The sequence below is a fragment of the Miscanthus floridulus genome, chromosome 16, assembly GCF_019320115.1.
Source record: "Miscanthus floridulus cultivar M001 chromosome 16, ASM1932011v1, whole genome shotgun sequence".
Taxonomy (NCBI): domain Eukaryota; kingdom Viridiplantae; phylum Streptophyta; class Magnoliopsida; order Poales; family Poaceae; genus Miscanthus; species Miscanthus floridulus.
This window is the reverse complement of record NC_089595.1, coordinates 109,954,663-109,974,797: the sequence shown is the minus strand read 5'-3', so window position 1 is coordinate 109,974,797 and position 20,135 is coordinate 109,954,663. Positions and strand designations below refer to the sequence as shown.

Here is a 20,135-nt window from a genome sequence, read left to right as displayed (position 1 = left end):
CCGGTGATATAAAACCTCACCAGGGACCCCATTGAGTAGCACCCTAGTTGATGATGAGCCAAGCAAGCCACTGATCCTATCCCACCATTTACGCCCAAAACCCCTTCTCTGAAGAACCTCTAAAAGAAACAACCAGGAAACCGAGTCGAAGGCTTTAGAAATGTCCAGCTTCAATAGAATGCGTGGCTGCTTTTGTTGATGCAAGAACCTGGCCGTCTGCTGGACAAGTAAGAAATTATCATGAATACAACGCCCTTTCACGAAAGCACTTTTATTGGATGACACCAACTCTCTCCTGCCAAGCGGTTTGCCAACAATTTTGTGACCAACTTAGCAAAATTGTGGATAAGACTAATTGGTCGAAAGTCCTTAACCGAGGAAGCATCATCTTTTTTGGGCAAGAGGGTTAGCAGTGCTGAGTTAAGAAGCTGCATGTTCCTAAAATTCCCATGCTGCACCGCTGATATAGCAGCCATTAAATCAGGTTTGATAACTGGCCATCATATCTTGTAGAAACGCCCTGTGTATCCATCGGGGCCTGGGGCCTTATCTGGAGGCAAATGCTTGATGGTGTTCCACACCTCATCCTTCGAAAAAGGCAGTTCTAGGTCGGTCAAATCAATTTGGCTTAAGTTCAGCTCTTCAAGGTTGATGGTCAGATCCTGCTGGCCACTTGTGCCCAACAACTGATCATAGAAATAAAAATTTGCTGCAGCCTTATCCTCATGCCTAGACAACACCTAATCATCTACTATTATTTGTGAGATGAAATTTTTGCACTTCCTATGACGAACATGAGCATGAAACAACGCTGTATTAGCATCCCCATCTTTCAACCAGTTAATCCTTGACCTGACCCGAGCAATTGTTCTCTGCATAGAACTCAAAGCTAGAGAATGTTTTCTCAAAGAGTGCAGCAACCAAAGCTCTCCTTCTGATAGATGTCTGTTGTCCTGAGCAATTTAAGTTGATGGATAATTTCTCTGGCAATACCAAGTTGAGCACCAATGTTTTCGATGCATTTCTAACTCCAGTTTTGTAAAGCTCGGGTGAGACATTTAAACTTCAGTGACAGAGTCTCCACAGGACAAGCCCTTGCTTCAACTGAACCCTAGGCCTGACCAACCACTTCATGGAAACCCTCCAGTTTAGGCTAGAAAGATGCAAAGTGGAATCTGCCCTTTCCAGGCAGCATGTCATTCAGCCCTATAATTAGAGGGCAATGATCTAAGTCCATGGAGGTGGGCAATGATCTAAGTCCATGGAGGTTGTGCTTTGCAACAGACAACTTGGGAATAAATTTTCTCATTCCATGGTAGAGAAAACCCTGTCCAGCCTGCTGAGAGTGGGTGAATTACCGCCACCACTCCATGTGAATTTGCACCCAATTAGGGGAAGTTCCTTGAGAGCCAAGTCATCCAGGGCCCGACGGAAATGACCCATCATAGCACGGTTGAGATTGGCATTGTTCTTATCTTCCTCCTTATAGATTAGGTTGAAATCCCCGGCTACCATTCATGGGCCATGACAGTGAGTGCGGATCAAGCGGAGTTCCTGTAAGAAATTGATCTTCTCCTCATTCCCTTGTGGCCCATACACACAGGTGAGCCACCATGGTTCACTGTCAGTGGGTAGAAATTGGACATAAACACAATGATTGTCCACCCAAAAATTCCCAGCAATGCCAAGAGCTTGCTTCCATGCAACAAGTATCCCTCCACTAGCACCCACTGATGGTACGAATACAAAATGACAGAAATCCGGACCTAGAGTAGACAGAACAAACCACAGAGATATGCCTTCCATCTTAGTTTCTTGAAGGTAGACTATGTCAGCTCTAATGGACTGGACCAACATTCGAACAGAGTCTTGATGAGCTAAGGAATTCAGACCCCATACGTTCCAAACAAGAATCTTTGAAGGATCCATGTAATTAGTGAGAGACAGGACGACCAGGGTGCTGCTCAGGCGGTAGCCATCAGCACTCCAGGGCACTTATAGCCCTCGGGAGGTGACTAGCCAAAGAGCGCAGCAAGGGCCTGAACGTGAGACGCCGAGAGGGGACCACTGAAAAGTTTGGTGTTGTCTTCCATTACCTTTTGATTGACATGCTCACGCTCCAACTCAATGCCAAGGGAACACATGACAGTCTTGCGAGAGCCGGCATCCAAAATACCAGGGAGCTTAGCTTCCAACCCCGCAGTCCTTCTGTTTCTACGAGGAACAAAGGTGGGGGGAGGAGCCCTCGAACGTCTCTTTGGTACTGCGGGCGGTTGGGGAATTAGGCCCTCTGTGTTCTTGGAGAGCTTGTCAAGAAAAGCTTTCTATGCCTTGGTCACCGGGGAATCAGGGCATGGCCGTCGATGGGAGTAGACGCGGATCACGGGTATCACATCGCCTGGTGGCCGCAGAACGGCAGCAGGCCTTCCCTCCAAGTTGTGCCTCAGAGCGCATGGCCTGCCTGGTACAATTGCAGGGCTCGCTATAGCTTCATAGGATAGGGCAGTTGCTCAACCTGGAAATTACGCCTCTGGAAACTTGACAGACTCCAGCAGAGGGCTGGCCCTAGCTGCAAAAAATTGGGCCTCCTCTTCCACAACCATGGTGTCACATGTTTGGGCCTCCAATCCTTCAGCCCCGGGTGGGACCAGTCTGGCCTCCCGGCTTACATCCGCAGCCGCCACATTGACTTCAGGGGGCGGGTCACGAGACGAGTTTCCCATTGACCGCTCCTCGGGGCTAGTGATGACCTCGGGCAGCCCTTTGGTCTCGGTCGCCGCATCTACCAGCACAGGAGGGGAGGAGTCCCGTCCGTCATCCCAATCACCGTAGGGAGAGGCCCGAACCTCCACGGAACATCCGTCGTCCCATCCATCGCGGGGAGAGGAACGGTCCTCTTCGGAACCCACCGTGGCCGCACAGGAGGCAAGATGGCCCCTCCGTCATCACTGCCACCATAGGGAGATAAATGGTCCTCCTCAAAAACTGGCGAGGCCGTCGGCATGAGAGCCATGCGGGCCGACACGCCATCAATGCCCCCGCAAGAATAAATACAAACCAAGCCTAATAATACTAACATAGGAACTTTGTCACCCTGTCCACATCCTTGTATCTCCTAAATAAAATTCTAATCCATGGCTTATCAGCCAACGAACAATATTTTTCTCTCACACTAAACCAGTCAACAGTACTTTCAACCATGGATTATAAACCAAACCAGCCCAAACGAACAAGACGAGTCGCCTGTATTCTGTGGGCCATAGCTGCTGACTGGTTTTGTTACAGAGAGCAATGGTAGGTGGCAGGCCATGATGATGAACTGATGATATGTATTTTTAGGGGTAATATCATGTTCGCTGGTTGGTTTCTGGGCTGATAAGCCCGGTTGGTGCTGATTTGTTATGAGAGGAAAACACTGTTGGCTGGCTGATAAGCCCTAGCTAAAACTAACAAGCAAACAGGCTGAATAAGACTTTAACTGAATCGCAGTGATAAAGAAAACTATACAATAGAATCTAGCTTTTTTTACATTATTGTCATGATGTAATTTGGCTTATGCTGATGCTTATGCTGATTTATTGTGAGAGGAAACATTATTCGCTGAAAAGTACTGTTGAAATAGTGCTGCAGAATAGGGTGAATATGAAGAGAAGTAGGTTTGTTCATATCTCATGATAACCGTGCCTAGTGCAGTAGTGCCTACCATAACACACACCACGAAAGCGAATTGAACCTAGCCCTCAGTTGGTTAGGTTTTTGTGGTGGAACTTGCTCACCTAAGTTTAAACCCTCGACATGAGATTTAACGTGTTATGTTTTCAGTGGTACGAGATTTAACGTTCCCGTCATGCGTATCATTCTATAAAATGGGTTCACCAAGACAACATTTTTTACGTGCAATTATAAAATGCTCGTGCTTAGTTTGAGAATGGGCCAAATTTATTTCTATAGGTTTATTTTGATTTCTTTTTTCCTAATCTATAGAGATTATAGATCTTTTATGTAGATTTGGGCTAGTTTTAGTAGGAATTTCATTTGAGTTTCATGCGCATTTAGGCCCTATTCGTTTTGCTGAAATTTAGCTTATGCTGATTTGTTGTGAGAGAAAAATATTGTTCGCTCGTTGAAAAGTACCGTTGAAACAGTGCTGAAGAACAGAAAAATATTATAAGATTATAGAATAAAACCATACAATGAGAGTAGTCATTTCATCTATTTTTTACTGCAATCTATCTTATCATGACACTATCTTAGCCGAGTTCGAGCTTACTTTAGCATTTGGTCACTAGTCCATTCCCAAATGCGGATAAATGTCTACTTACTTTAGCAACAAGGCTAAATAATCCTTTAGTACCCTTCAAATTTTATGATAGAAATGGCCTTCAAATTTGGCAAATTAAAGATTAAAACAATATTTCATCACTATAAACAATAAATAAATAAAAGAGAAAGGGGCGTTTAACCGTGATGATCCCCCCGTCCTATTCTATCCTATCCAACGGTTCTGATCTTCCACCCACCATTCTAGCGCAGATCTCCAGCCCCGCAAAACCCTAGCCCCAACATCTCCCCACTATAAATGCGTGCACCTCCCTCTTCCGGCGCTTTCCCTCACCATCCTTCCCCTCGCGCCGCCGCCACCGCAGCCCTTGCAACCCCAATCCCCCACGGCGACCATGGCCGGCGCGCAGGAGTCCCTCTCCCTGGTGGGCACGATGCGCGGCCACAACGGTGAGGTGACGGCGATCGCCACCCCGATCGACAACTCCCCGTTCATCGTCTCCTCCTCCCGCGACAAGTCCGTGCTGGTGTGGGACCTGCAAAACCCGGTCCACTCCACCCCGGAATCCGGCGCCACCGCCGACTACGGCGTCCCCTTCCGCCGCCTCACCGGCCACTCCCACTTCGTCCAGGACGTCGTCCTCAGCTCCGACGGCCAGTTCGCCCTCTCCGGCTCCTGGGACGGCGAGCTCCGCCTCTGGGACCTCTCCACCGGCGTCACCACCCGCCGCTTCGTCGGCCACGAGAAGGACGTCATCTCCGTCGCCTTCTCCGTCGACAACCGCCAGATCGTCTCCGCGTCCCGCGACAAGACCATCAAGCTCTGGAACACCCTCGGTGAGTGCAAGTACACCATTGGCGGCGACCTCGGCGGCGGCGAGGGCCACAACGGGTGGGTCTCTTGCGTCAGGTTCTCCCCCAACACCTTCCAGCCCACCATTGTCTCCGGATCCTGGGACCGCACTGTCAAGGTCTGGAACCTTACCAACTGCAAGCTGCGCTGCACTCTGGATGGCCACGGCGGCTATGTTAACGCCGTCGCCGTGAGCCCCGACGGGTCGCTGTGCGCCTCCGGCGGGAAGGACGGTGTTACTCTGCTGTGGGATTTGGCTGAGGGGAAGAGGCTGTACTCGCTGGACGCGGGCTCCATCATCCACTCCCTCTGCTTCTCGCCCAACCGCTACTGGCTCTGCGCTGCGACGCAGGACTCTGTCAAGATCTGGGACCTTGAATCGAAGCACGTTGTGCAGGACCTCAAGCCCGACATCCAGATCTCCAAGAACCAGGTTTGTCTCTACCCTTTACCTGCGCTTAGCATACTTATCTTTTGATGAGAGAAATCGTGTAGGTTAGGATCTGTAGTTACTTGTACATGAGTTACGTTCGGATGCCTGCCTTATTGATGAGTTAGTCCGTTAATGCCACTTGTATATGTTATGTCCAACAAATGTCCAGTACTATGCAGAATTGTTGGTGTGCTGAATCTTTAGTGCTAATGCATATAGAAATATATTTTGGGTAAGATGGTGTGTGTGCTGTGGCATAATTTTGTATCACTTCAATTCTGTTCTATCAATTTTCCATTTGTTTTACATGTGCTCTTGTTTTACAATCTGTCTCATGAGCTGTAGGCCTATAGACTCTAGTCTATTGTTTCTACTCAGCATTACACCATGATATTAAAGCACTATTACCAAATTTTATATGTTGTCCTCATCCAGTCTAATTGTTTGTTATCAGCATTGTACCTCACCTAGTATGTCGTTGCTCAAGATATGCTCGTGCACATATATAATGTTGAACTCTGTTAATGTCATTTCGTTCTATGTAAGACTCTGCCGACAGTGCACTAGTGTTGACTAATTTTAAGTGGTGTTTATTTTCAATTGTGCATAGGGACTGTAGTCTGCAATGGATTTTCTGCTATAATGTGTATCATGACCCTATCATTTATACATGTACAAACATTTTATTACTCGTGAATCCAGATACCAGCAGTTAGGTAGGTATTTACTTTGGTGTAAATTGTCTTTCGATGTTGGACTATGAAATTGGTAGAAACTCCTGTTACAGGATGTATTATATATACGTTCAGTGTAATTATTATTTTTGGATGGATGATTATCTACTATTTCTCTGATCGATATATTTAACTGTTTCTGGTGCAATTGTATAGATCCTGTACTGCACAAGCCTGAGCTGGAGCGCAGATGGAAGCACCCTCTACACTGGCTACACCGATGGGTCTATCAGGGTTTGGAAGATCTCTGGGTATGGCTACGCAGGCTAGATGTTGAAAAGCCACTTGAAGGTCTAGGCAGTCTTATTTGGCAAATCATTGTAATGTTGTCAAGTTTTTGAAGTCGTGGGCTATATCGTCTGTTTGGTACTTTCTGGTCGCCCAGCTATTTAAGCTTAGCTTTGTTAATGAGCTAATCGGTACTATGAAGAATCTATTTTGCACCATGGTTCTGTTTTGCTTCTGCTTTTTATTATACACATTATATATGCTTCAGTCATGCAACCAACTGTTGCCTGTTATTGGGTTGATGTGCTGTGCTTTTCCGTTGCTATGTCTCCAGTAATGCGACTATTGGTAAGAAAATAAGCATTCATAACCTTTCAATCTATGCTTGCCTCGGTTGGATACATGAGCTAGTCAGGATGGATGACCTTGCCCACCTCAGTTCATCAGGCAGGCTCATCTCTGCCCTAACCTCGCCCACCTCAGTTCATCCTGAGTTGCAGCCGAGGACATGAACTGCTTCTATGATGACACTGCCTCTGTGATGCCAGTATCGATGTCATCCATGCTTGTACTGACTGCTGAGTTGCAGCCGAGATCATGAACTGCTTCTGTGATGCAAGTATCGGCAGCGGAGAACATGAACTGCTTCTGTGATGCAAGTATAGATGCCAAGTATAGATGCCATCCACCATCCTCATCTGACCTCTCCGAATTCCCGAGTAACGAACCATGGGGTATAGATGGTTGGGGCATATCATCATCCGGAGGGAGTGGTCTTAATATCGATGTCTTTCTTTAACCTTTGGAGGTCGAACCACTGAACCTATTTCTTTGACCTTGGGACCGATAGGAAGAAGAAAAAACAAAGCAAGGACCATGGGTGTTCGGCTGGTACACTAGTCCACTGTAGTTCAGCTGATTTTGGATGATTCAACAGTGTTCTGTGAGAGAGAATAAACTGAAACAAGTTGAAACAATCCAAGACCAGATCAGCCGAACACACAGTGCTCAGCTCGAAAGGGCTGAGTTGCAGCCGAGGACATGAACTGCTTCTGTGATGCGAATCGATAGTTGTTTTTTTTAGGAACAGTTGATTTGCTATGGGCATGATTGGTTTCTTGCTGAGCGAAAGTCCGCTTTTCCTCACTGAATCAGCATAAACCTAAATAAAATATATAACTAAGTTATACATAATCGAATAAGTATGAAATTTTTATTACAGTTTAAGTATACAATAATTAGTCCACCATAAAATTTTACCATAATTGGACTATAGAAACTGCAGCTACGAATTATTCCATTTAATTACAGAAAAGCATAGATTTAAAGCTACAGAAAAACTTTGTACTAAAGCATACCATATTATAGGTTAACTGTGTAGATCTACTCACGTGGACTCCAACAAAATTAGATTTTCTATTTTATGATTTTTCTATGATTTTTTAAAGATTCAGTTGAAATAAAAAAAGAAGAAGACAAAACCGTCTTTAAAACCGTTTATAACCGGGCCAAGGAGGTAAGATGAACGGTTTTAAAAGTTGAGGGAGGTGTTTTTGTCCGGTTTTGAAGTTCATGAAGGAAAAACGGACTTTCGTAAAAGTTGAGGGAGGTAACCTGAACTTTTCCTTCTCGTTGCTATTCGATTAAGCCACGGAGAAACGGTGCTTGTCTTTGGTGGTTCTCTTGTCCAGGCATGTGAGGGCCCAGTTAGTGTGAAATCAGCCAATGCGTTAGTTTGAAACCAACCAATGCAATGCTTCTCCGATGCGTTGATCTACTATATGCTTCTACATTGGTGTGTGATTTCAGTCGTGCGACTAGAAAATTTGTTTGTGCTCGGTTTTATGTTCAAATCTGAAGCATTTCTGTTTCAGGTTGTGTGCTAAGTTCTTTCCTGAAAAAATGCTTATGTACTTTTTTAACAATTTTGGACCTATCCTAGATTCAATAAGCATGGGTGCATAAGATGAACGTCGTTTCCGGTTTGGCCAGGTTCCGCTGGCTTGGGTACCATTACCAATTGGGTTCCCTCGAGTCATTTGCCTGCTGCTCGCTCGCACGGATCATGCATGGTCTTTGACCACCTCGGCAGTCTATCAGGCAGGCTCATCCCCATCATACCTTTCCCATTCAGAATTTCATCCATGATGATGCCTTGGCGTACAACTCTGAGTTGTATTCAAATCGTTGTCATTTGTCAATTGTTAATAGTAAATCTTATAATCAACTCGCGTCTGCAGTTTCCCATGCGACAGCACCACCACGACACTTCACCAACTGCTCATCGGCCAATCAGAGAGCTCAGGGCCAAGTCCTCTGAACCGGCCCAATTATTCAACTCAAATGACCTCATATTCCCAGCTTCGTCGCAACCGTGGCGCGCTGATTTGTTCTCTAAGCACGCGCCAATTCAGATTCATATCACCAGCTAATTGTTCCAGTTGCTATCGGGTCAGCCATCGCCATGTCGTCGTCCCTGTACAAGCAGCTGGGCCTTTCTGGAGCCGGCTCCCCGCTCACCGGCCGCCACCTCGCCCTCCTCATCCTCGGCGCCGGATTCCTCGCGCTCACCGTCTTCGTCGTGCACCCCAACGAGTTCCGAATCCAATCCTTCTTCGCAGGCAGCAGCAGCAGCTGCGGCGGCCGCCCCGGCACGGACGCACCTGCTGCCGCAGTCCTCACCGCAGCAGCACGGGCGCCGCCGCCAGCTCCGGACGACGACTACGTGCGCGTCCTCATCGGCATCCAGACGCTGCCGAGCAAGCGCGCGCGGCGGCACCTACTGCGGGACGTCTACTCGCTGCAGGCACAGGAGCACCCGTCGGTCGCCGGCAGCGTGGACGTCCGGTTCGTGTTCTGCAACGTGACGTCCGCCGACGACGCGGTGCTCGTGGCGCTGGAGGCCATCCGCTACGGCGACATCATCGTGCTGGATTGCGCGGAGAACATGGACAACGGCAAGACGTACACCTTCTTCTCCACCGTGGCCCGCTTGTTCAACGGCAGCAGCAGCAGCAGCACCGCCAGCAGGAGGTACGACTACGTGATGAAGGCCGACGACGACACGTACCTTCGGCTGCCGGCGCTGGTGGCGTCGCTGCGCGGCGCGGCGAGGGAGGACGCCTACTACGGGCTGCAGATGCCGTGCGACACGGAGAGCTTCTACCCCTTCCCGCCCTTCATGTCCGGGATGGGGTACGCGCTGTCGTGGGACCTGGTGCAGTGGGTGGCGTCGTCCGACCTTGCCCGGCGCGAGCAGGATGGGCCCGAGGACATGTGGACGGGGCGGTGGCTCAACCTCGCCGGCAAGGCCAAGAACCGCTACGACAACGCGCCGAGGATGTACAACTACAAGGGCGCGTCGCCCGACAGCTGCTTCCGGCACGGCTTCGTCCCGGACACCATCGCCGTGCACATGCTCAAGGACGACGCGCGGTGGGCCGAGACGCTCGCCTACTTCAACGCCACCGCCGGACTCCCGCGCTCCAGCGCCCTCTACCACCTGCCGCTGTCGGCGGCCAGCCCCTGATGACGAGCTCGATCAAGTGTCGTTGAACCGTTCGTCGTCCTTGCCGGTTCGCTCTCGTCGGCCCCGGATGCGTGCGTTGAATATTGTGATCAAGGGTTGGTGGCGTTAGTTAGGCCAGAGGATAGGTAATAGGATACGTGTTCGTTCGGTGTTGCTGAATAATACGCTGAATAATGACGTAATTGTTTTTTTTTTTGGTTTTGAGATTTCGAGTCTCGAGTGATGCCTAATCGACTTTGACTGTCTTGTTTGATGTCAGCCAAGTGACGCTGTTGCGATCAAAAAGTTGTCATTTCTCTTTTTTTCCCCAAAAAAAAACCACAAAAAAATCGGGAAAGACTTGACTGATGTGACAAGGGGGAAAAAGTACTACTGGCCAAGCCGGCACACGGCGCCACTGCCGCTACAGGAATCCACGTCACGATAGGCCTCAGAGAGCAAAGAGGCCGATGGCGAATGAATTTGGGCCGTTAGGCAAATCAGCCATAGCGAGCGAAGGCGGGCCCAGCTAGAGCAGCTGAGCAGAAAGGGCCGAGGAAGATGGCGATCTAGCAAAATGGCAAAACCTGTGACGAGTCTAAAGTGAACAGCCCAAAGCAAAATCAGCCCACACACTTTATTTTAGGGTCTACGAAAGCTTTTTTTTTTCTAATCTAAAATTTTAAAAACAGTATTGCTATACGTCAACCGGGTGTTTTTTTCTTCTTCTGTCAAACGATTTCTAGGCCGGCGTACGTGCTGTGTTGGGGGCTCACACTGCTGACGTGTACATACGTGCGTGTTGCCGTCTTCCGAGTCCATCTGCCGTGCTGCTTAGGAGTACGTACGATCGAAACTCGAGAATTAACACAAAGCCAAGCAACGCCTGACGTGTCGTACCTGGAACCCTGTAGCATGCACAATACAACCCGCGAATTTGTTTTTTTTAATTTATGAACAATTTGATAATATTTGTGAATAATTTGACATATATTTGTCTGATATATATCTGGAATCCATAGAAATAATTTGTATTTTTTTTTGAAATTTTTTACGTATATTTGTATTATCCTCAAATTACACCTCTACATACAATAAATTACACTGAAGAAGTCAATGTAAATATAGCAATAAATCAGTGTAAATATAACTAAAAGACACTATAAGTGTATAATAAAAATTCAGTTGATAGGAAGGGCAAAAACAACTTAATGTGACCTAGATAGATTTTTAAAAAAGGCACAGATTCCATTCATGCCACACGCACCTCTGCCACACGAGCCACGCAAACTATAAAGCAAACGGCAGCACTACACGGTACATGCGCTGCATGGACGCCCGTCAGCCATACGTTCCGACCGCCGGCGGCCTGATACAGCCACACGCCCTCGGTAGGCGGGCGGGAATCCACGCAACCGTGGCCACCCCGAGCGGATCGGATCAGGACGACGAGGGAGCGCTCGGTCGAGGCACGGCAGACAAGAAGGGACGGGGACGGCGACGGCGACGGCGACGGCGACGGGGACACGGCGCGGCGCGGCGGCTGCAGCGTCGCCACCTCGCGATGAATGCACAACAGCTGGGGTGGGTAGGCCGCCGAGGCCTACTAGCGCCTAGCGCGGAAACCCACGCGACCTCGTGCAGACGTGCAGCAGACGCTCTCGGCGACCTGAGGATCGTGACGGCGCGCGCTGCGGCCACCGGCGCGAGACGTGGCCGGGCGTCGCTCGGGCCCGTCGGCGCACGAGCCGTGGCCCGTGGGGGTCGCGTAGTCATGTGCCGGTGCGCTTCATCAGTTTATTCTTGATCAGTACTGCAGCAATGATTCATGTTTCTCCTCTCGATCGATGTCGACCCGTGTCGTGTAGCTAAGCCTGATATAAAAGAGTTAACGTGAAAGGTGCCTTTTTTCTAAAAAAAAAAAAATAACGTGAAAGGTGAAACATTCCGTGGCGCTCGTTCTTGTTGCCCATGTGTGGTGCCTGACAATGAAGTGATCCGTTCCATCCAGTTGCTCTGAGTGGTTCGCACACTCAGGTCAATTGGGGACACGGAGATAGAGTAGAACCTCAAGGATCGGCATCAAAGATCCAACATCAAAAGGCTTCAAGTAGTATGGGTAGGGATGACAATGGGTAAGTAAGGTGCAGGGTGAGTAAAAACACTCGTCATCAACGATGCTCGTAATATTTGGCTATGCCCGCCCTCAATGAGACCCGCGGATGCAACATCACACCTCGCAACCGCACCCGCACCCGCACCCACACCCGCACCCCGCACCCGAAGGTGACCTGCGGGTGTGCTAGTAAGAAGCTTACCAAAAAAATATAAAATTCGAGGGAAAATAACAACAATTATCAGTTTATCATCACCAGTGAATCATAAGTTCACGAGAACTTAATTGAATCTAGCCTAGTACCCCCTTCATTCCAGATTAAATAAAAAGTTCATAACTTTTGCTATCTAATTAATTAGATATACACTATGTCTAGATGCATAGTAAAAACAATATATTTAGAAAATCAAAACGTCTTATAATTTGAAATGAATGGAGTACATACTATCTAGGCAACCTAGCCTATACGAATCATCCTAAGTTTTACGTATGTTTGCGCCAAACGTTAGTTCTAGTCTTCTAGGCCCCTAATTGAAGAAGGGGAATAGAGAAAACATGCGTTTCAACCCTCGCAGGTCACCCGTGAGTGAAGTATAACACCCGCACATGACATGACGCTGTCGTGGGCCCTAACCCGAAGACATCCACGGGTCCAATGTTACACCCGCACCACGAGTGTGATTGCCATCTGGTAAGGAACTGTTTTTGGAAGAGGTCACAGAGCGATTGTAGAGTGCTTACCTAAAATCTAAAATTAACTAATACTCCCTCTATTCATTTTTACATGTCATATTAACTTTGTCCATAAATGAAATATTACTATATTTGATCGTCCACTTTAAAAAAAAACTTTAGTTTCACAACATATGAGTTCTATATTGTGAAATTATTTCTCATAGTAGATCTAAAAATACAAATTTTATGTCATGAACCTATATAAGTTTTTTGAATGATGATCCAAGATCCAAATGTTTGACTTGGGACAAAACTAACATGGCATGTAAAAAGAAAGAGAGGAGACACTACGAGATACTCAGAGTTAGAAAAACCACTTTGTCATGAATATTATTATAACTAGAAGGAGCTCTGTCAAACGCCCAAACATGCTCTAAGGTTGAATACATTCGTTGCAACTCGCAAGTTACGACGAGTGTTTGCTTTACTTAGTTTTGTTTGAAAACTAGACCCCATGGTGAATTTCGAAATACATCAATGCACGTGTTCTATCATAAAGCATACAAGATTATAGGGCTGTGTTTAGCACGTGTTCTATCATAAAGCATACAAGATTATAGGGCTGTGTTTAGTTGGAGGGAAAGTTGAAATTTAGGTAATGTAGCACTTTCGTTTTTATTTGGCAAATAGTGTTCAATCATGGACTAATTAGGTTCAAAACGTTCGTCTCGCGATTTCCAACCAAACTGTGCAATTAGTTTTTTTCCGTCTATATTTACTGCTCCATGCACGTATCGTAAGATTCGATGTGACGGATACTGTAGCACTTTTTTGGAAGTATTTTTGGAACTGAACACGCGCTAGGTTGTGCCGCAACCAAATATTGTCCTTCATAAGACAATTCTACACGTGCTATTTTCGTACAAGCATTCTAAGCACGGGCACTCGATGCACCAATGGCTAAATACTCGTACTGGTACTGTAGCACTACTAATTTCTAAAAAGTTCTTTTTCACAAAGACCTTAAGGCCTCGTTCGGTTACGGGAGAATCATTCCCAGCCGAGCGACTTCTTAACAACCGAACGGAGCCTAAAGAAAAAGTGTAGCACTAGCCCCCCCCCCCCCCCCCCTCCCCTTTTTTTCGGTCTTTTGAAAAAGAAAACAATCTCCAAATTTTTAACCACACCACTACACCAGGCAAACGTGCGCTACTGTAGTCACCAGTCGGCAGATCCATCCAGCCTGGTTTGCGCAGCCGCGCCGCGCGGGTCGTCAACTTCTCACAGCCCGTTCGGTTGACTGATTTGTATCGTTGCGGTTCATAAAGAAATACTATTGACTAATTTATATGAGAGAAAAATACTATTTCGAACCGAAAACGAGCCATTGCCAAACGAACTGGCTGTCAGTCGCGGGTCGCGGCGTGCCGAACGGAAACCACTGTGGCAGCCGAGCCCACGGGCCCCGGCCACCCCTGTCGAGACTCGAGAGAGCGTCGAGGCAGCTCCGAACGATCTGCCGTTCCCCTGTACGCGCGGGCAACAGGGGGACCCTTCCCACGTCCGTCCCCTGAGATATTTTCCGCTCGCGATCGGCCGTACGCTCCCCATCCGACGCCTCCACTGCCGCCACCGCGTCGCCGGCGCAACCGACGGTTGCCTTTTGAAGACGTGGCCCAGGCAGGTTCGCTTTTCCCTGTTCCTTCCCTCCCTCCCCTCTCCCATCCCCGTCTCCTGGCTGGCTGGCTGACCAGTGACCAGCCCTCTCCCACCTCGCACGCCTGTGGCTGTGGCTCTTGACCATTCCACCACCGGAGTTAATGCCTCCGCCTCTCCGTCAGCGCCGCCTCGGCTCGCCGTCTCGCTGTGCGCGGCGTGGGTCGTGGTAGCAGTACCGCGCGTGGTGGTTGGGGCCTTGGGGATGGGCGGAATTGGCGAGGGGAGGTGTGGACATTGAGGGGAGAGCTGTTGTGGCGCGTGTCTCCCTGTCGCCCACAGCTTCTTTTTATTCCTCCGCGCCCGGTTCCGTTCCGGGGAATGGATTCTGGGGAGGAGGGATTCTGAGCCGCGGAGTCAGGAGACGCGACGCCGGCGCCGCCGCGGTTGCTTTGATCCCTTGCCGTTGCCGCCTCGGCTCTCGTTCGTACGTCCTCGTCGTCGTGGCAATTTGGGTGAGTCCACGCTTACCTGCTCCTGCCATTCCGGCCTTGGATTTTTTTGGCTGTTTCTTCCCACGGTCTAGGAGCGAGAGTTCCTGGTTGCTCGTTGTTCCTTTTTTCCGTGCTTTTATGTGGCGGTAATCCTCAGTGTTTCGCAGCGGTGTGCGTGTCCCTTGCCTAGATTGGCGTGATCCAATTCTAGTCCAACCGAGAGGCGTAGAGGTGCGCGCCGCAGAACACGAGCGTGCGCTTGGTGCTTGCTAAGGTAAATCTATGTTTCACCTTTTGCTTGTTGATGAGTTGCTACTAGATCCATTTGATTGATGTAGTCATTTTTGGGGGCTATGTCTGAAATTGGGAAATCGGGTTAGCATCATGCTTCCTGTTTTCTGAAGAGTTTGTATCGCAAGGTCATGGCATGCGCATGCACCAAGTAGGAGTACCAACTCTTTGTGGTGAAAAACTTCCTATTAAGTTCCACTCCCGCCATATACATATACCCACCGCACTTCGCTAGTTTTAGTGAAATCTCCAGCGCGATTGATCAGCTGGATTTCAAAGTGGAGTTGTATCTAAACAAATCTAATGGAACTTCTAACCCTTTTATGTTTTCCTGATTTACCGGTTTCTGCATCGTTCTTCTGTCAGGACTTAAAAGATCTCGTTATCTCTGATTATGTTATTGTTTGCGTCCTTGACAGAAGAATCTACAGCCATATTTCCAGGCTCACGGAAAAAACTCATTTACTTGAATCATGTCAGACTTTGTCGGGAGTAGATATGACAAGCAAGAAGATTGTGCCTCCATGCAGCATGCCCGACAGTTCAATTCTAGTATGTGGGGTATGGCACGCCATGTTTCCAATGAATTGGGACCAAAGAATAGTGAACAGGTTGATGAGTCTTTTGAAAAATCTATGAAGAAGGATGCTGTGAACTTGCGAGCCAGGGCAGTTGTGTCAGAAACATATTCTATTCACAAGCTTTCAGAGTTACCGTTGGATTTTCAGAACCTTGGGAGCTCAGATGATCCAAGTCCAGATTGGAGCCACTTTCCAATGTTCGAAATTAATCGAAAGATTGACAGTATTCTCAACCGTAAACGAAGGTCTGCAGCACTTGGTCCTGCACCTCTGAATCTAAATGTGTCTGCATCCCATGTGATGGCTCTATCGTCACAAGAATACATGATGCACTCACATCAAATAGCTGACAAGAACATGGATACGTGCAAACCTGCAGAAGGCTTTGCATCTCGCATAGACGATCCTGCTGGCCTCAACTCAGATCCTTCAGGGCCAAAGTTAAAAGGACAATTATCGGATACCATGTCATGTTCTTGCAGCAAGGATGACAACAACTCAGCAGATTGTCCAATAGATGAGCAGCATACAAGCCACTATTTTGCAAACTCAAAGCATGAACTACCCTCTGTATCTAACGAAAAGAAGTTCAAGTTTGCAGGAAACAACCACAATCGAATTGTTGCAAGTGAGGCCCACAATCTGAAGACAAGAAGATCTGTTGTCCATAAACAACAAAGTGCTGCAGAGGCAATGTTCTGTGCACCAGTACTTGGTAGTGAGTTTCAGAATGAACCAATAACTATTTCTACCATCGGCAAGAAGGATGGTGAAAATTTTCATGAGATGTATAAATCTCATGGCAAGGCTGTTTCGTGTTCTTTGTTACCTTATGAGCATCATCATCATCTCAAAACACAGAGAACGGAATCTGCAGGAAATCTGAAAGTCTGCACGTTACCTGATCAAACTGCAAATAAATTGACAGAAAAGAGTAATGGTGAGCTGCTGACATATGGACCAAAGTCAAAGGAAATGTATACAGGTTCTTGTAACCGAAGAAGGCCCTATTTATTCGAAAAGTTAACGGTTCCTTCCAAATCACAAAGTGCATATCCTAAAAATTCTGTGTCTTCAGGAAAATCTAGCGGCTTTGGAGTTTGTATGTACGGCACCAATATTGGCAGTCGGTTATTCGGAGCACAGAATCAATCTTCAGCTAAGACTGAAACATTGCACAGTGATACTCTTATTGGGTCCAAATCCTCAGCAGGTGAGGTCTAGCATCTATAAATTAGTATCAGCTAAGAGCGTGTTTTAGTATGGCGTCTTGCGTTAAAAGGTGCTTTTTTTTCATCGAACGCGCAGGAGAACTGCACATCTTTATATATTATATAGAGAATACAAGGTGCTTCTTAGTTATTCAAAACATATATGCTAACAGAGCAGCATCACTGGAATGTTTCATTTAATATATATCTTTTTTTTTGTTGCTGATGGTAGCAGTATCACTCTCAGACTCACACCTGTTTTCCTTTTTCTGGATTGTTGTAGGCATTGCTTCATTGCCGGCACAAAAGGTATCAGAGTTCCATAATCCAATAGCAATCTGATCTCCTGTTTTGCGCATGAAGAGTGTTCCTGGACTATTTATATTGTTCGATACTATAAAAAACAACATATGGCTTGGAACTGTTTTTGTATTGTTTGGATGGTTTTGGGGAAAAAAAACTTTCCTGAAAAGGTTTATAAACTTGATTGTCAGAAATGCATTTTGATGTGTCATCAACTTTGTTTTCAGTGTTAGTCGATCTTTCCTGTTTATGCTCTTTAGTTAAAATCCTGGAATGTGAATATATTTAGGTTGGTTTGAATATATGCTCACCTACCTGTTGCTTGTTATTCCACATGATAATTATTTCAAGCTGTGCTCATTAGTTATGGGCCCGTATCAGTTGATAGATCTATGTTTTTGAAAGTAACTTGATAGATCTATGTACTGATTCTATTATTACCAATAAATGTACTACAGGACTACGGTTGCCCAGACGAAGCAAAAAGTGAGCAGCTGGCAGCTCCGTCCAAGAGACGAGATTCAGGATACAGTAAAGAAGATAGAACCCATAATGTCAATGAAGGTCATGATGTTTCGTCCAAAGCAACCATTGGTAGTAAGCAATCGTGCATGCCCGGAACAGGAATCACGAACCTAGATCTGATACTTTCCCAAATGAGCAGAATGAGAAATCAAATTTCCAGTGGTATAATTCAACCACCAATTGGTGCCGAGCCAAGTGATAGATGGCTCAAGCGCCTACCGCTTGACATATCAGATCCTGACATGCCTGGTTCCAAGAGGCCAAAAGTTGGAGACAGTCCTCCACTCAGGCAAAGAAATCGTTCTTTTGACATGGCACTTCCTTGCAACAGGACTGACACTGGAGCAATCGATCGTGTTAAGGAGGACCAGAGCTTGGATGAAGGGAAAAAAATGCAAGAAACGCAAGAAAGAACCCCCATTCTAGAGAAGAGCGTGAATAGTTGGATAGGAAGATGGTGCCAGGGTGGCACTTCAGTTTTCCATGAAGACCCAGGCCAGGGAAGGCAAGCAACAAAGCCTGGCCGGTTATCCGAAGAACTTGAAGGTCAGTTCCCAAGCATTGCAGCGATGGCGATGATGGGGCGAGCGATGAACAAGCTTCGGCCATGCGAGCATCAGAAGAAGGGGCCATTTGTGGTGTGGAAGACAGATTGACCTCGTGGTTTATTTTTTTGGTTTCTTTCCAAAAAAGAAAATGTAAAGCAACTGGGAATTTTGCCTGGCAGTGGTTCATGGTTTATTTTTTTTTTCTGAAGTGAAAGTAGCTAGGTGTAGTGTCTACTGATGGTGTAATGGTTTAATATACCAACAGTATAATACTATAATGTTTACTGTTTCGTTATGATGATGATGTGTTGAGGCCTCCGCTGAAGGGCATTGTCAAGACGAACATGTGAATTATCCCTGAATAGAAACATTGATCTTCATTTTTCTTTTGATAGGGGAACCATCACGCGCCAACATGTTGTAGAAGTAGAAGTAACTAGAACAACTAATGATGAAGCAAAAAAGAACATATGATGAAATCATAATCCGTGTAATTGGGAGCAATGAACAGCTGAATAGGCGGCTAAGCACTGAACTAGTTTCGGTTGTGGTTGTGTGTTATGGTAGGCAGTAGGCACTACTGCACTAGGAGGGTTATCCTGAGATATATAGATGGCCATAAGGCCCGCGGCCCATCAGCACGACCCACGGACCGTTTTGGCTTGGCCCAGGCGCGGCCTGGCACAGAGGAGAAAGGTAGTCAAGACCAGTGTGCTTCCTTCATCCTTGAGACCTTACTCATGCGGCGACACACCTGACCCACGCACGCCAGTCTAAAGATGTCAACGGGGCCCCGTTCCCCGATTCCCCGCGGGGAATTCACCCATTAGGGGACAGGGATGGTATAAATTTTCTCCCCATGGGGAATTAAATGGGGAAAAAATCATCCCCGTCAGGTATGACGGGGACGGGGATGGTATGCATGCCCCCGTCCCCGTTCACTGCGGGGACCCGATGCCTCCCTCTCCCTCACGCCCCTGATAGTGGGCAACGGCGTCCCCCGACGCCTCTCCCTCTTCATCCCTCCACTCTCTCTCTCTCTCCCTCAGATTTCGAGTCTCGAGTGATGCCTAATCGACTTTGACTGTCTTGTTTGATGTCAGCCAAGTGACGCTGTTGCGATCAAAAAGTTGTCATTTCTCTTTTTTTCCCCAAAAAAAAACCACAAAAAAATCGGGAAAGACTTGACTGATGTGACAAGGGGGAAAAAGTACTACTGGCCAAGCCGGCACACGGCGCCACTGCCGCTACAGGAATCCACGTCACGATAGGCCTCAGAGAGCAAAGAGGCCGATGGCGAATGAATTTGGGCCGTTAGGCAAATCAGCCATAGCGAGCGAAGGCGGGCCCAGCTAGAGCAGCTGAGCAGAAAGGGCCGAGGAAGATGGCGATCTAGCAAAATGGCAAAACCTGTGACGAGTCTAAAGTGAACAGCCCAAAGCAAAATCAGCCCACACACTTTATTTTAGGGTCTACGAAAGCTTTTTTTTTTCTAATCTAAAATTTTAAAAACAGTATTGCTATACGTCAACCGGGTGTTTTTTTCTTCTTCTGTCAAACGATTTCTAGGCCGGCGTACGTGCTGTGTTGGGGGCTCACACTGCTGACGTGTACATACGTGCGTGTTGCCGTCTTCCGAGTCCATCTGCCGTGCTGCTTAGGAGTACGTACGATCGAAACTCGAGAATTAACACAAAG

General features: G+C 47.3%; 3 protein-coding genes across 9 annotated transcripts; all 3 read left to right on the top strand.

Annotated features, from left to right (window-relative positions):
* The first annotated feature begins 4,597 nt into the window (after positions 1–4,597).
* On the top strand, positions 4,598–6,809 carry LOC136512123 (small ribosomal subunit protein RACK1z). The gene is made up of 2 exons (XM_066506116.1): positions 4,598–5,567; positions 6,458–6,809. Exons 1-2 carry the CDS (start codon positions 4,677–4,679, stop codon positions 6,569–6,571), a joined length of 1,005 nt encoding a protein of 334 aa, XP_066362213.1. The 5' UTR covers positions 4,598–4,676; the 3' UTR covers positions 6,572–6,809.
* A 1,914-nt stretch (positions 6,810–8,723) lies between these two features.
* On the top strand, positions 8,724–10,320 carry LOC136511731 (beta-1,3-galactosyltransferase pvg3-like). Its single transcript, XM_066505769.1, has one exon. The coding sequence runs from the start codon at positions 8,994–8,996 to the stop codon at positions 10,056–10,058; it is 1,065 nt and encodes a 354-aa protein (XP_066361866.1). The 5' UTR covers positions 8,724–8,993; the 3' UTR covers positions 10,059–10,320.
* A 4,204-nt stretch (positions 10,321–14,524) lies between these two features.
* LOC136511729 (uncharacterized) lies at positions 14,525–18,732 on the top strand. Of its 7 annotated transcripts, none has more exons than XM_066505766.1 (5): positions 14,525–14,999; positions 15,169–15,252; positions 15,689–17,063; positions 17,345–17,370; positions 17,823–18,732. In XM_066505766.1, exons 3-5 carry the CDS (start codon positions 15,743–15,745, stop codon positions 18,543–18,545), a joined length of 2,070 nt encoding a protein of 689 aa, XP_066361863.1. In that variant the 5' UTR covers positions 14,525–14,999; positions 15,169–15,252; positions 15,689–15,742; the 3' UTR covers positions 18,546–18,732. The 7 variants fall into 7 exon arrangements, with proteins under 7 accessions (XP_066361863.1, XP_066361864.1, XP_066361865.1 ...); XM_066505767.1 differs by having other exon boundaries at positions 15,636–17,063; XM_066505768.1 differs by having other exon boundaries at positions 15,146–15,252; positions 15,750–17,063.
* Positions 18,733–20,135: the final 1,403 nt, after the last annotated feature.